Here is a 15880-nt window from a genome sequence, read left to right as displayed (position 1 = left end):
GACCTGAGACGTAGGAAGTAAGTAACTGGGGTGATTTATGGCAGGAAATGTGTTGTCCTGAAGGCATGAGACAAGATAGCCTGAAATGGTATGTCTAGGGTCAGCATAGAGCTTCGGTGATATAGTACATGACAGTAGAGCCGGACCCTGTATGACAGGGGGTGGGGAGGCAGAGAGGATCCCGGGCAGAGGACAGAGCAGGTCACAGGCTTGCAGGCACCAGTTACATTGCTAGGAAGCTACAGGAAGGGACAGGAGTTAAGGTCCTGGAGCCACACAAGCCTGGATTTAAATTCCACCTCTGCCACCGGCTAGCTGTGTGCCCTGGACCAACTTCATATTCTTGTCTACAAGCTGAGCCAATTACTAGCATCATCCCGAGAGCCATTATGGGAAGCACCCAGATCAATGCCTAACAGAGAGTGAGGTATCAGCAGCCATCAGCAGAGCAGAATCTAGATCCTCAGGAGGAAGGATGCACATCTTCAGCATCTCTTTAGTTACATCACAGGGATGCCTGGTACCTGTAAAATAATCATGTCTGGCCGATACTGTTTCCGCAGCCCCATGTCAAACATCAGGAACTTGAGCATCTTGAACGCCTCTTCCTCACTCATGTGAAGAAGCAAAATGCCTGCCACAAAGCTGAGACCTTGGCAGTACCCGACTTCCTGGTCCAGAAGGGAGTAAGCCTTCAGGATGTTGTAAAGTGACAGCTGACCCGCTCCGAGCTGGGCAGAGAAGTATGGGTGCGTTGGAAAGGTTCGCCCTGGAAAGAGAACACAGGTCAGTCAGGTGCAGCATACAGGAGGCCCAGAGAACCAGAGCAGCAGCATGCTTCAGGTCAAGGGAACAAGACCTTTAGGCGATGGGTCATCACATCAGTGTCTTCGGTACCACCTCTGCTCTGTGAATGTGGTCAGCTGGGGCTCTAGGACAACATTTGCAACAACACCCCAGTTTGTAGCTCTGGCTGGCCCGGAACTTGCTGCATAGACCAGGTTGGCCTCTACCTCACTGAGGGCAGCCCATCCTCTCCCTCCCAGGTGCTGGGATTAAAGGTGTGCATCACCATGCCCAGGGAGTGGTGGTTTAAATAAAATAAATGATAATTCCCTTTAGTCTAGTAAATATCTGTGTTTCAATCAAAGCCAAGAAAGCCGCTGGTCCTGACGACAGAACCTCTCCCTAAGGCACGGTCCATCAGCTCTAGTCTGTGTCATTCAAATGCCTATGACACACCCTGCCCACCAGCAGGTCTCACCACACGACTCCTCTACACTTTTCAATCACAGGCTGAGAGCTGAGGCAGGCCAAGGGAAAGCAGGTGTTTCCCTTTACACAAAACAGTGACCTTTTGAAAAGGGGATGAAAATGGGTCTTAAAATCACGATTTCCACAAAGTTGGTATCAAAATAAAAAAGACAGAGGGCCAGGGGCGCCTTAGGCACTTGTCATCAAGCTGACAAGCTGAGTATGAGATCCTCTCCAGGACCCACATGGTGGAAGAAGAAAATGAACTCCTCCAAGCTGTCCTCTGCTCAACACGTGTGCTTCGGCACTAGTGTGTGCACAGACACAGTGAATAAAACAGTCATAAATTAAAGTTTAAAAGGTGGCACTTTTTTTTTTTTTTTTTTTTTTTTTTTTTTTGCATAAGACCAGTGTGGGCACAGGTGAGAACCATGGCAGAGCAGAGGGACACATCCATAGGTCCATCCTCAGCACCTGCTGCCATAGTTACTGGACGGCATCAGCAGAGCAGGAGGATAAATCCACAGGTCCATCCTCAGCTTCCCTGGAAACCATTTACTTCATCTTGATGAAACTTGTCTGAATCTGGGTTTCAAGAAGACAGCTACGGTCTTCTTCTACTTTTCATTCTATGTCCCCTTCTTGTCTGTGCCTACCTCTTCCTGGGTAAAGGCACCTGTATGTAAGCCCATGCATGGGGTGGGAGAGAGAGCTGAACGACAAAGCTGTCCTCAGATCCCCACACACGCACCATGGCACACCTAGCCACACATACGCATCACATACATACACAATACATTTTTTTAAACTTACAGGTAGAATTAATTTGAATAAGATGTTTTGTTTAACCTAGCACATACAGTATTATCATCTCAGTATGTAACCAGTATGAAAACATCAAGGATTTTACCCTCTGTTCTCATGTCATTGAATTCCAGTGGGTTCCTTTGAATAACACACCTTATTCGGGCTCATCACATTTCAAGGACTCAACAGCCACATTTGGGCTTCTGTACCGAATAGGCCAAGAGTATGGCTTTCCTCAGATTATCTAAAGCAGGGAGCATCCTCTCCCTCCATTCCTCACTGGTTCCCAGGCAGACGGAAGCCCACCCTCCCGGCAGTCCCTCCCAGCATGAATACTCCTCTTCCCGATGTAAAACATACTTATTCATTTACTTATTTACACGGTGAGTCAAACATGCATGTGTCACACAGGCAGTCAGTCAGAGGACAACTTGGAGGAGTCTGTTCTCTCTTCCGACCTTGGAGGTCTGGGCACCAAACTGGGGCTGCCAGGCTTGGAGGCATGCTGAGCCATCTCCCACTAGCTGCCATTCCTCTCGCCCCATGCTTCTCAATTACAGCCAGAGGATCCTGGGAGTCTGGGAAGCCTGTTTAGAGTTTATGAGATCCATCTTTCTTTTTCCAACTACAGATCCGTACAAAGTCAGCCTTTTCTTTGTTTACTTCACAGAATATATATGGCTTGCTGGCTACCAGCTTACCTCCAGGTTCAGAGAGAGACCCGTGTCAAAGGCACAGGGTGAGTGGGAAGTGATAGAGCAAGCAAGACACCAGATTTAGGCTCCGTATGTGCCCTGTCACTCCAATGTGCTTCCTACAGGGCACGGCACATCTGGGCACTCAGGAAGACCCTTCGCAATTGCAGCTGATGGCACCGTCTGAGATCTGTCCTAAGTTTCCAGAAGCATCCACGAGAGCATGACTGCTAGGACTAGCTCTCAGGGGCTCTGCAGGTGAACACCGGCACCAGCCTGCCACCTAGGAGTTCAGGTTGGCAGCTTAAACCCGGATATGGTGGGAGTCTCAACACTGAAAACTCAACCCCAGAGGTCTCCTGAGGTGCTGGGAGGAGACGGGTGCCCAGCAGTGGCTGGCAGAGCACTGCCTGACTAGAAGGGTGCAGGAGAGGAAGGAAAGGGAACTCGTCTCCACTTCCTTTGTTCTTCACACTGTCTCACCACTGTGACGTCACAGGCTGCCTTAGTTTCTCCCGCTGTTGCTGTGATAAAACTCTGACAAAAGCAACCCGAGAGAGAGGATGTTCAGAGTTCCCAGCTGAGGGAAGTCAAGGCAGCAGGTGCTGGAGGCGGCTGCTCACTTCATGTCCCAAGTCAGAGAAGAGCCGTGAGCTCACGCATGCGCATGCTGGTGTTCAGCTGTCTCCTGCTTTTCACACCGCCCAGAGGCCCCTGACTAGGGAATGTCCTCACTCACAACTTAGACGGCTAGGTCTTCCCACATAGTCATAATCAAGACAATCCCCTACGGGCATGCCCAGAGGCCAGTCTCCCAAGTGATTACAGATTCTGTCAAGCTGACAACTGACACTAACCATCACACAGCACATTTAGAATGACCAAGCGGAGGGAGTTCACGCTGAGATCTTGGTAATATCAGAAGCACACATTCTTCTGAATAGTTCTTGGCACTGCTGATGCAGGAAATGTGTTAGACTCTGGAACTGGGATGTTCAACTGCCTTCCACAGAACGGAGACTAGTCTCATACTGGACAGACAGGCTAGTGTGTATAACAAATTCTAGGCATGTTTTTGTCTTTTGCCATCAAGGTTTTTACTGTAACCCTCAGTTAGCAACCTACTCATATTTTATGAATTCTAAAAAAAGCAGAGAAAATTCTTTCTCAGGTTTGAAGCCTTTGGTTAAAACACATTAAGTGGAAAGAAACCCACGAGAGTCCTAACCTGATCCTGTGCCTAAGTGACTCTTCTGGACATGTGCTCTACCTCTCTCCCAACCAGCACAGGTAACCCTGGCATACCTGGGTTTCATGGAGGAAGAGTCCCTAAGAAGCCCATCAACAACATTTCTGAGGTCAAAAATGAGGGCATACTTAACAATTGATGCAATGGGGATGCTGAGGCAGGGGAACTTTGGGCTCGGACCACACAGTGAGATCCTGACTCAGGAGAAGAACAGCAAAGCTACTGGAGCACACTGAGAGACTCAGGGGGTCCCGAGTCTGCACGGTGCCACGACCTCACTCGTGAAACAGCCCACAACAACGAGACTGCAAGGAGCTGACACGGAGAGCGGAGGGCAGTGCCAACTCCTGAGGGGACAGAATGGCGCTTCTGTGTCCCTGGCTGGACTGTGTTCTTTCTACCAAGTCCCTCCCATCACAGGAGAGGCTGCACAGAGTCACCGGGTAGAGACAGATAATTGCTGGCCATCAGGGATGGGTGTCAGGGCGGATGCCTGGGACCCGCAGCAAGCGTCAGAAGTGAGCAGGAGCCCCAGAGAGAAGGCAGGATCATGGCTCTCCATGCTTTCCACCCAGGCTGGAGAACCAGAGCTGAGGGGAGAGAGGCTAGTCATCAGGAGGTCAGGCCAGTAGACGGAGCCGGGGTGAAGAATCCCAGGGCACCTGCTGCGCCTGGTACCTTTCTCCTGGCCGGCTGTGGCCTGTGCTAAAGGACAGGCAGGGGCAACATGTAAGGAAGCGGTAAGCAGGGCCAGGAAGACAGGCCAGGAGGCGCAGGGATGAAGGGTGCAGCATGCAGCTGTCCTGGCACTTCCTCCAGCTCTCGGCCCCCTGCATCACCTCCACAGTCCACCGACTGCACAGTCCACACCAGGCTGTGCAAAGATGAAGTCAGGCCACGTTTGAAATCACGTTTTATAAACCAGAGAACACGACCGAACTATGAGGTCTACTCTCTTTACTCTCTGAAGGAGCAAATCTTGCAAGAAGCTGTTTAAGCAAAAGGCCGCTTTCTTAAAATAAAGCAAGAGAGAGGAAAACAAACCCACGAAAAGCCAAAATACTTCCCATCAATGGTGCTTTTTCTTCCATCCATTATAGGAAAGCCACTTTGGAAGAAATGGATGTGACGTCACTCTATACCACATACTTTTACTGAGCCCCGAGTCTGCTACTACATATAAAAAAATACACAGAATAGACCAAATATACAGTGTGGGGTAAACAACAGCTGGTGTGAGGTGAGGCCTGTCATGCCAGGCCTGCTTGAAGTCGACCCACAGCAGAGATGGAGCCTTGCAGAAGGGCACCCAGACCCCACTAATGGGTCTGGGCCAGCAACCAGGATTTCTGGTTCACAAAGGGACAGGAGCCGATTCTGGCAGGGTCCCTGGATAAGTCCTAGGAGCCTGGTGGAGGTGACCTGGGGCATGGATTACCGCAAATAGAGGTTCTTTAGGCCCTTGGGAGGACGTCTGGAGGTCATCCAAAGTGGAGATCAGGCGAGCACTGGGCCAGAGGTGAGGAAAGAGCAGGGTCAGCACAGTGGGAGCTGGGTGCAGCTGGCCTGGGGAGCAGAAGGGGGAGGGTGGGGCCGAGCAGGGGCAGAGAGGATATGAATCAGGCGTTGTTTTCTAGGGAGAGGTCACTGAGCTGGGACTCAGACAAACACTACTTCCTAGCTGGCTGGTGGAGGGGGGGTGGGGGCATGTGACCAATCTGGACTCCATTCTCTTTCTGCAGAAAAGTGATGACATTCAATGGGTCTGAGGCAGAGGGCTGACCACACCCAGGAAGAGTAAGGGCAACGCAGACAGGGAACCAATGGAACAAAATGCAAAACGGGGAGAGAAATCCCCCCCCCCATTTCCTCTCCTCCTCCCCAGCCATGGAGGAGTGGAGAAGGAAGGGGAAGCCACGTGCGCGATCCCTGTCACACTCCTGCCCCACTTCGGGTTGCAGCTCACTCACATGACAGGAACATGAATGACGTCACTGGTGCGGTTCCGCACCTGCCAATGTACAAACAGCCAGCCATCCCCAGGGTCAGACGCGCTTTGGCTGGAGGCCTGCCGTGCCTGTCGGCCGCCCAGCACTACTCTTCACCTGCCCAGCAGCTCCTTAGCAACACGGCACCTGCTGGGCTTGGGAGTCTTAGGGATGGCAGGATGACAGCGGGTAGGTAGAGAACCTGCTCTCAGGACCTGGTGACTGCTCAGGGGCTCCGGCTCCTCACTTCTTAGGATAGACAGTAGTTCCCAGAGAGGCTGCGGAAGGTGTGTGAGTGCCTCACAACCGACGTGGCAGAAAGATACAAGTACCTGACAGTGTCGGGCACCGTCCTTGGAGCTGAGAGCATACGAAACATAACACAGTCCAAGAGCAGCCGCGGAGGGCTGCATCCTCCAGAGCAGAACTAGGGGTTAGGCGAGAACAAACCAAAGTTCGCCTGTCATGCTGCTCATCAGCCGATTATTGATGAGATCTTGATCAGGTTCTATCACCTCCCTGTGCACTTATCTATGTGATGTGTAACGGTGTGAAAGCTGACACTTAAAGCCAGCACTACAGAGTAGCCTGAAGATCATTATGGAAACATGAGGTGCATGGCTTCAAACTGACTCCTGCCTAGCCCAGCTCACCTCCTCCACTGTGGCTGTAGCGAGTGAAGTACTCATAGAACGGGGCCACTGCAGTGCCCTGAGCAAAGACAGGGGACCTGGGGGGACGGCCTCAGCATCCAGAACTGGCATTCTGGAAGCAGGACCACATGCTCCACCAGCATGTCTGAGCTACAGCCATGGAACCAGCTCCACGCAGTAGAGACAGGTCTTGTGAACGTGAATAGAAGGCACCCGGCCACCTCCATCCCTGGTTAGCCACCAACAGTCAGAGGGTCTCTTGTTTAATGTAATTCCGTTCTAAGTCAGCGAGGTCTTCCCCTTGGTAACTGCGAAGACATCCAACACACTGCTCCCTTTTTGTGTTTTAAAAGCTATTCCAGAAATAAGGCATTGTCCACTTTCCGAGAAGAAACTGCAAACACAGCTTCCTACAATTTTTTTTGACAATTTCTGTTTGTACGCCACAGTCCAGGGAATGCTTCTAAAACTAAACCAAGCCGGTGTGGTTCCCAGGATGCTCCTTCAGTGAGCTGCAAACCATGGCCCGGAAATATGAATTACTGAACTAAACCAGAAGTGCGTCTCAACATCCTTAATGACCACTTACATTTCCCCATGCCCCACAACACGCCAAGCAGAACAAGCCAGCCACCAACGCAAAAAGGGAGATGCTTATGCCCTCTCAGAGGGCATCTGTGACCACTCTCAGGTTTTGAAACGAAAAGTCCCATCACTCAATTGCAACTGCTAACCCCAAGGGCAGATCACTAAATGATCTGCACATTCTCTCCACGTTTCTCAAGTGGGACACCAACTCTTGTCTCCGGTGATGGGCAGACTCACCAAGGTCGATGAGAATTGCATGCTGCTGGGAGGTCAGTTTCTTCAAGAGTTCTTTGTAGGGCACATCCTTTGGCTGCTGTTTACTGGGAAATGGATGCTTGAGGAGAAACTGCTCAGCTAGAAATTTCCAGACCTCACCCCGGTGATGACGTGGCACACCTTTAACAGAGTGGAAAATGTTAAACCAGACTTTACACACAGAATTCAGATCATTGCTAAAACATGAATGTGTCCTTTTTCATTGCTGTAAATTGTTTGTGTGTGTGTGTACACGGGCAGGGGCACTCGAGGATGGGCACGTACATGCACTCACGAATGCACTCACGCATGCATGCACGCACGCACGCACGCACGCACGCACGCACAGGCCAGAAGACCGCAGGTGCTGTTCCTCAGCCACACCATCCACTTTACTTAGAGACATGGGCACTCACCGGGCTGCAGCAAGCCCAGGAACCTGCCTAGCTCTGCCTCCTTAGCTCTGGGATTACAAGCATGCAGGGCCACTCCCAGGCTTTGGTGTGGGGTCTGGGAACCGAACTGAGGTCCTCATGCTTGCAAGACAAGCACTTTACTGACTCCCAGTTAATGGCATTCCTGTCCCGTTATGAATTAACCACACAGGAAACAACAGAAAATGTGTTGTATTTCCCCCTCCATCCCTTCCACCTCTCACTTTCCCCTCCCTCTGGCCTTGTCCCTCTGGCCTTTGACCTGTCAAAAGACACATTATGATCTGACCAGGTTATACTTTGCAAAGGACAAACCTGTGAGTATGGCAGGAACCCCGACACACCCAACCTAAAGCCAACTCACAATGCTCTAAGGAAAGGAACGGAGGTACAAATTCTTAGAAAAGGAAGGGAATCCAAGTGAGCTGGAGCTCAGGGGAGCTGGCTCTTTCTATCTCAGCAACCAAGATCTCTCAGCTTCCTTCATGCAAGCCACACCTTAAAGATGAAGGAAGGGAAAGGGGACCATCCAGCAGGAAGCTATCTTGAGTGGGTCAGGGAACCCTGAACAGATGTTGGTAAGGAAGGCCTAGCTAAGTGACTGCATCCCACGCAGTCTCTAAATGTTTATCTCAGCATTACCTTGATGACTCTGAGCAGTGACTGAATAGTGGGCTTCTCTGAGGACAACCCCCCACCCCCCCAGTCCCCGGAACCTCTAGTGGCCTTGTTTCTGCAAATGGAGCTAAAGCCAGGGCTAAGGACGACATGATGGTGATTATAACCTGGACTCTGTACCTTGAGACAAGGGCCCCTGACTTGAAAAGGGAAGCCAGTTGCCCATGGAGGCAGAGAAGGAGAATTTGTGTCAAGAAATGCTGTGCAGAGGCTACGAAAGCCAGGTGCAATAGAGCTGACACCTTGACTTGGGACTTAGAACTGTGAGAGAAAAAAATGTGTGTGTGTTTTAACTTTTAAAGTTAAATTTACTTGACACTTTTGAACATGTGTACAACACATTCTGATTACTGTCACTCCCAACTTTTCTCCATAGTTTTTTAAAAATGTTTCATACAATGTAATTTGACCATATTCTTCCCTTTCAACTCCTCCCAGAACCTCCTCGTCTCCCTAACTTTATGTTCTCTCTCTCTCTCAAAGTAAAACATCCCCCTGGAATCAGAGAAGAAAAAAAGATAAAAAATACCAACCCAAAACAAACAAAACCCTCTAAACCTGTGGAGTGTTTTGTGCTGGCCAACTACTTCCGAGCATGGGACCTGTCTTGGAGTTTTCCTGGGCCAGCAGCTTTCAGCTGCAAATACCATGTTGGTTGAGGATGGGGCTCCACGTCCACTTCCTCTTCCCAATATTGGAATTTTGTGTGCCCTGAACTTGTGCAGGTCTTGAAACTTATTTTAAAGAAAAACTTTGGGCGCGCGTGTGCATGTGCGTGCGTGCGTGCGTGCGTGTAGGCACATGTGTACCACCATGCTCGTGTGGCACTCACAAGACAATTCTCAAGAGCTGGTTCTCCAGAGACTGAACTCATTCAGTTCATCGAGCCTGCATGCAAACGTCTACCCACCGGACCGCCTCACTGGCTAGCGTGTGCTCTCTTAGCCACCGAATCTGGAGTGGTTCGCTGTGGCAGCAACAGGAAACTAACATGCCCTGACAGCTGCTTTCTTACATGAGTTCTACCTCTTTTCTCCTTCCCTGCCATTCCTACTCAGATCTTAGATGTACGTACGTGTGTACACACACACACACACACACACACACACACACACACACACACACACACACACAGCCAATCTGTAATACTTCAAATACTGACTAAAAGCAAACAGTGAACTAGATCATAGTCAGCATGATGAGTGATTTATAGAGGGGCTTTTTCACCAAATACTTTCTGTCAGACTGGAAATTCTTCCCAAGTTAGGAGATGTCCAGTTTCCTCTTATTACTAAACCATTCCCTTTCTCTTATCATGATTTATTTTGGGGAGGAAGAGAATACTGGCCATGTTACCAGAGAGTACCAGACACTCTGATATTGCAGGATTTGCCGAGTCTGAGGTTGAAAGCAAGAAGTCATTCAGTCAGACCTGGTGCTTTTGCTCAGAATGTCCTGGAACACCAGGCATCCCCCAGGCTCAGTTCTGCTTTACTCCTAACTCAAGAGGAAACCTGGTCACAAAGGTCAGCAGGTAGGGAATTCTGGCTAAGCAAGAGACTGGTCACCCAGCTCCTGTGTGAATAACTATTTTCACTAATGGGAAAAGTAACACATGCTTACTGCTGTACAGGACAAAACCCTGGCAATGCACAGGGTAGAAAGACGCAAAGCCAAAGTCCACCCACAACCAGAGTGGACACTGACTTCCAACATTCAAAACAGAAAGCGTCGGAAAGTGGGGAGGAGGAGAAGGCCCGCTGCTCATTTTATCAGGACGAGAGTTAGGACACGGGGCTGTGCCAAATGACCCTCCTCTTAACCTAGACATCTGCAAATGCATTGTGGGAGTTTCTCCATGCAGAGAAACCAACTGTGAGGAGACCATGAGTACTGTACTTCTCTCACACACGGAAACACCCACTGTGTTGTTTCCCAGGAGTATGCATGGGGTGGTCACGTGGCTGGGACCCTTTGTTTTGGTTTTGGCTATTAAAACATGGCATAATAAGCATACATACTATAGCAGTCTGTGGCTGATTAATTTCTAGAGGAAGTTTCTGGGAACTGCATTGCAGGGTTGAAGGTAAGTGGCGTTTGCATCCGACCCATCTGCTGATTGCTATGGCCACTTCACAATAACATCCTGAGAGAAACAGCTGCTCGCTTCAAGGATTCTGAACTTTGCTATCTTTCAAAAGATCATCTGATGCACATCAAACTTTGAGTTACTTAATATTCCACAGAATTCTTTCGTTTCCCAAGCTGACTCCTTAATCCTGCTACTCCCATTGCATGTTAACTTGGAAAAATGTCTACGTCCCTACTGGGAGGAAAAGCCTCATCGGTTACACAAGGACTGTCCTCTGTTTCACAGTCTCTGAGGTGACTTAGCCTCTGCTTGCAAGGTTCAAGTTATGCTTTGGTTTAGTATTATTCAAAAAGTCTGAGGCGTGGATGAGCAGTGGCCGTTGGTTTGAAGTTGTTAGGTCTTCGCGTGTTGAAACTGGATGACAGAGCCTCTGTTTACATTCCTTCAGGGAATGACCAAGTCAGAGAAGTCAAAGGAACTCTAGATCATCCCTGGCTTACCCCACTTATGACGTATCCCATAGCCCTGCCCAACTCCACTGCACAGGGTCCACATACCCAGAGCCTATCAGTCCCTTACTGAACGGAACAGAAAATAATTGCCCAGGTGCCAGGCAACTGCTTCTGAGGTACCACTTCAGAACATCACCTCCTTAACTGTGAGAAGGGAAAGTCGGGCGCATTCATCTCTGCTACGTTTCTTTTCTCTTTTTGGTTTTTCGAGACAGGGTTTCTCTGTGTAGCTTTGCGCCTTTCCTGGAACTCGCTTTGTAGACCAGGCTGGCCTCGAACTCACAGAGATCCGCCTGGCTCTGCCTCCCGAGTGCTGGGATTAAAGGTGTGTGCCACCACCACCTGGCTTCTGCTACTTTTCAAAACAGCCGTCTGCAACCACGCACCATGGAGCTCACACTGCAGCAGCCATGATGACTAGACAATCCATCAGCCCTGCAGGACAGTACAAGAGTGACAGCGTGGGCCAGGCGTCCCCCGCTGCCGGCCAGGAGGCAGGCATGCAGAAAGATGAAGCCACCTGCCCAGGCTCACACTGGAAGCTGTGCAGAACATGCCTCCAGCCCTATCCCACACACGCCTGGGGCTTGAGAACAGCACTCTCAGGCATGGCTCAACCAGAGACAGCTTGGCCTGGTGATGAGAACTCCTGCAAGCTGAGGGCTTGAGGCCACTATCACTCAAGCCTCCTTCACGTGCAGGAAGGGAAGGTCAAAACTAGCAATAACTATCCATGAGCACTAAGACCCATGCTGTCAAAGCTCAGTAAAAGTTTCTGTTTATTTACTTATTTGCATGAGTCTGTTTGAATGTGTGGGGTTTGTGTGGAGGTGTGTGTGTGCATGTGCAAAAACGGCAAAAGCTGATATCAAGTATCTTCCTCCACAGCTCTCCATTTTACTTTTGGAGTCAGGGTATCTCACTGAAGCTGGAGGTCTGTAGTCTAGCTGGCCAGGCTTCCCGGGGAATCCTGTCTGTCTCTTGAGTGCAGGACTTATGGGTAGTTCCCATACCTGTCTAAGTCTACGTGGGTTCTGGGGATGTGAACTCCAGTCCTCACGCTTGCACAGAGAGTGTTTTATCCACTGAGTTATCCCCCAGCATAGGACAAGGTTTTTAAGAATGTCTAAAAGGGGATGGAGTGATAGATAGCTCAACGGCTAAACATACTGGCCACTGTTTCCCAGCACCCACATGGTGGCTCACAAATGTCTCTAATTCCAGTTCCAGAGGACCTGACACCCTCTTCTGACCTTCTTGGACACCAAACATGCACATGGTATACAGACATACATGTAGGCAAAATACCCATACATGTAAGAGATAGAAATTAAAAAAAAAAACTTCATTGAAAAGAAAAAAAAAACCTCCTTAGTTCTATTAGCCCTCTTAGCAATGATTAACACGTGGAGGCTGCTTCCTACTAGGATCCAGCCACAGGAAGCCCTGGATGCATGTCTGTGCAGCCCTCATTCAGATACTGGGTTCAGAGCACACTGAGCAGAGCTCAGTAGCATTAAGCATACGCGATTCCTCTCCGAAGGCTCCCATTCACACCAACGCTCACCAAGACCCACTTCAGGAGAAACCCTTCCTGTTGACTTGACCGTACACAGTGAAAATGAATCAGAGCAAAGCAAAACGAGAGAGACGCAAGGGGGCAGGGGCGGGGGGACCAACCGAGAACAGGGTAAATGACACAGAGTCGGGAAAATGGCAAAACCTATTACTTGGCATGCCACCTTAATTAGTAATAATAAAAAAAAACAAACAAACTAGAGAAACGGAATGACAAAATGCAGACTCACATGGTTTTTGAGAATTACTGTGACAAACTGCTGGGAACATTTCCAGACCTCATCTCAAGTTCTATACTCACCCCTTCAGGGACACAGCAAACTCAGACTGGCAGACACAGGCAAAGGCGCCCCTACTCCCCACCTTCCGAGCCATCTCGGACAGCAGACTCAAGTGCCATGCTCTAGGATTTCAGTTCATTTTTCCTTCCCAGCCACCATCACCATCCACACCTTACACATGCACAAACTAAGGCTCAGGGCTGGAGTACTGCTCAGCAGTTAAGAGCATTTACTGAGTTTGATTTCTGCATCGGGTAACTGACAACCACCCAAAACTCTGTCTCTGACGTCTGTGGGCACTCACATGCACAGACTCGCACACATACACACAATTAAAAACAAAACCCATCTTTTTAAACAAATTTAAAAACCAAGTGGGGCTCACTCAGGGAGGTTGAGTCTTTGCTTAAGATTACATACATACAAAACGCTGACCTGGATGGGATCCAAACCCAGATCCCCTGCCTAGAAGGTGAGCCAAACACTGTTGTCTCCCTAGGTACTCAACCAGCAAGAAACCACACGCTTTCTTTCTAGTTTCCTATTTATCCTATCATTTACCCAGCTCACAGGCAACTAAGCCCTGGGTTTTCCTGTCAACATATTAGTCCCGGGAGTTTTCCTTAATGTAATTAAGATCATGAAAGGTGATGGAACCCACATCAATCAGTAAGACATCTGGAAATACAGTGAGTAAAGATGAAAAGGCAAGACTGCCACAAAAATTAGACTTGCAAATACCTTCACTCCACCCTCTAGATGTCACAGTGGGTGTGGCTCGCCAGACAGTGACGCGAACACCTACCTTGCCCAACAGCTGAGTGCATTTTTTCCATGTCAAACTTAATTTTCGATCTTCCTGGAGTGCTGAGCATCTTTTCCCACACTGCAGTGACTTCTTTGAGACAAGGAGTGATTTCTTCGTAATCAAGCTTCAGGCGTTTGTTCAGTAAATCATTCTCAGAGGCTGGAAGAGATGAGAGATGGGTGGGTGAGCAGCCCTAGGGCTGCTAGATGTGGTGACCCACACGGCCCCGCTCACCACTACTGCGATGTCCAGCACACGCAGCCAACAGCACAGGTCAGACTGAGGCCGCCTGTTTTCTCCTTTCAGAAATGATAAAATGCATCTTTAGTCATATCACCCTACCTGTGCCCCATCCAGAGACTAAAAGCTGTGTAAGAAAGGTAGCTGAAGCTGGGCGTGGTGGCACATGCCTTTAATCCCAGCACTGGGAGGCAGAGGCAGGCAGATCTCTGTGAGTTCAAGGCCAGCTTGGTCTACAGAGCGAGATCCAGGACAGCTAGAGCTGTTACACAGAGAAACCCTGTCTTGAAAAACCAAAAAAGGAAAGAAAAAAGAAAAAAGGTAGCTGAGCAAGCCAGGTGAAGCATTCCTCCATGGCTTCGGCTTCAGATCTGCCTCCAGGTTCCCGTCCTCGTTTTCCTGGTGATGGACGCAACCTGTCAGTCAAACAAACCCATTCCTCTCCAAGCTGACTCCAGTTATCCGTGTCCCTGGGAAAAACCACGATCCCAGCTGCCAAGTGTCGACATGCAGACAGGGAGACTGAGACAGTGGGTGAACTTCTCTCCCGAGGGAAGGCTTCTGGAGCAGTATTAGTACTGGATCAGACGCTCGTAAAGCAGAAAGCAGGCTCAGGCAAAGACACAGACACTGTCGTGTGTGCACCTCTATTTTCTTCCCCCAAGAGCATGCAAGCCAGCTTGGACCATGATCAGCTTCAGGAGCCACTCACATCTGCCACCTCAACTTCTTTTAAGAAGTGTATTAAAAAAAAAAGTCACAGAATAATGGTTCCTCACACATAGTGCACCCTCTGATTGGTTCCTGTCTGATCTAGATTCTATATTTAATGAGAAAGTTCTACACTCCCCACCCAACTCACTCCTACCAAGCTTATGAAATATTGTTAAGCAATCAACTTGCTACTGTTGATTATTTCTCAGTAATACAGGTATAGCACAAACTAATGGATTAATGCTTCCTATATTGAATTTAGCAAGTTGATTACATTTTGACTACAAGATAAACCTATCCCGAGCTATACAGAAGTAAGATAAATGAACTCAAGCAGTAATGCTGTAAGACCACCAGAGTAAACACTGCCAATAAGCCTGGTAAAGCAGCCAGTGAGCACAACACAGCCCCTGGCAAGGTGACCAGGGCAACCCCACACACTCAGCTGCTCCATGCTCATCTGACTAGTCATCCCTGGCAACGTAGCAGGCACTTTGCTATGGGGTTATGCTGATTCTTCTTCACCAATTACAGTCACAACTTCTACTGATCCCAAGAGGCAGCCAGACTCTTCTATAGAGTCTTCTATATGCTTCTTCTATAGGTAGTTTTCATTTTACCTGGCCACCTACAAGACTGACTGAAGAACACCAAGCATTAAGATCTACAGTATGAGCCTTTTCAATTTTCAACAAAGATCTCCAAATACACAGCTGTTATTTACCTGATGCCACACTTTGTAATGTTATGACCATAGATGTTTTTATTATTATCACCAGTAACCCCCAGCCTCTGTGTGTGTGTGTGTGTGTGTGTGTGTGTGTGTGTGTGTGTGTGTGTGTGTAACTAAAACAGAGAAGCTTCCTTCTGCAGTAGATGGGAACAAATATAGAGATCCACAGGCAGAAAATGTACAGAAAGTGAGCGAGCTTAGAGCACTCAGTTCTAAACAGTATGTCTCCATCAATTCCCTCCCCTCAGGGCTCAGGGAACCTTACTGAAGAGGAGAAGGATTGTGAAAGTCAGAGGGGAAGAAGGACACAAGAAAACAAGG

The 15880-nt window shown here is 49.0% G+C and overlaps 1 protein-coding gene across 4 annotated transcripts in view; it reads right to left on the bottom strand.

Moving 5' to 3' along the window:
- Tbc1d1 (TBC1 domain family member 1) overlaps window positions 1-15880 on the bottom strand; it is a 198287-nt gene that overhangs the window by 21830 nt on the left and 160577 nt on the right. For all 4 annotated transcript variants that reach the window (XM_028868133.2, XM_028868134.2, XM_028868136.2 and 1 more), the window contains 3 exons: window positions 13870-14031; window positions 7472-7630; window positions 525-769 (listed from right to left, as the gene is read on the bottom strand). In XM_028868133.2, the coding sequence (XP_028723966.1) occupies window positions 525-769; window positions 7472-7630; window positions 13870-14031 (566 nt within the window). The remainder of the gene's footprint in view (window positions 1-524; window positions 770-7471; window positions 7631-13869; window positions 14032-15880) is intronic.

The sequence above is a fragment of the Peromyscus leucopus genome, chromosome 10, assembly GCF_004664715.2.
Source record: "Peromyscus leucopus breed LL Stock chromosome 10, UCI_PerLeu_2.1, whole genome shotgun sequence".
NCBI lineage: Eukaryota > Metazoa > Chordata > Mammalia > Rodentia > Cricetidae > Peromyscus > Peromyscus leucopus.
Note: the sequence above shows the minus strand (reverse complement) of the source record. Positions and strands in the feature narration are given on the sequence as shown.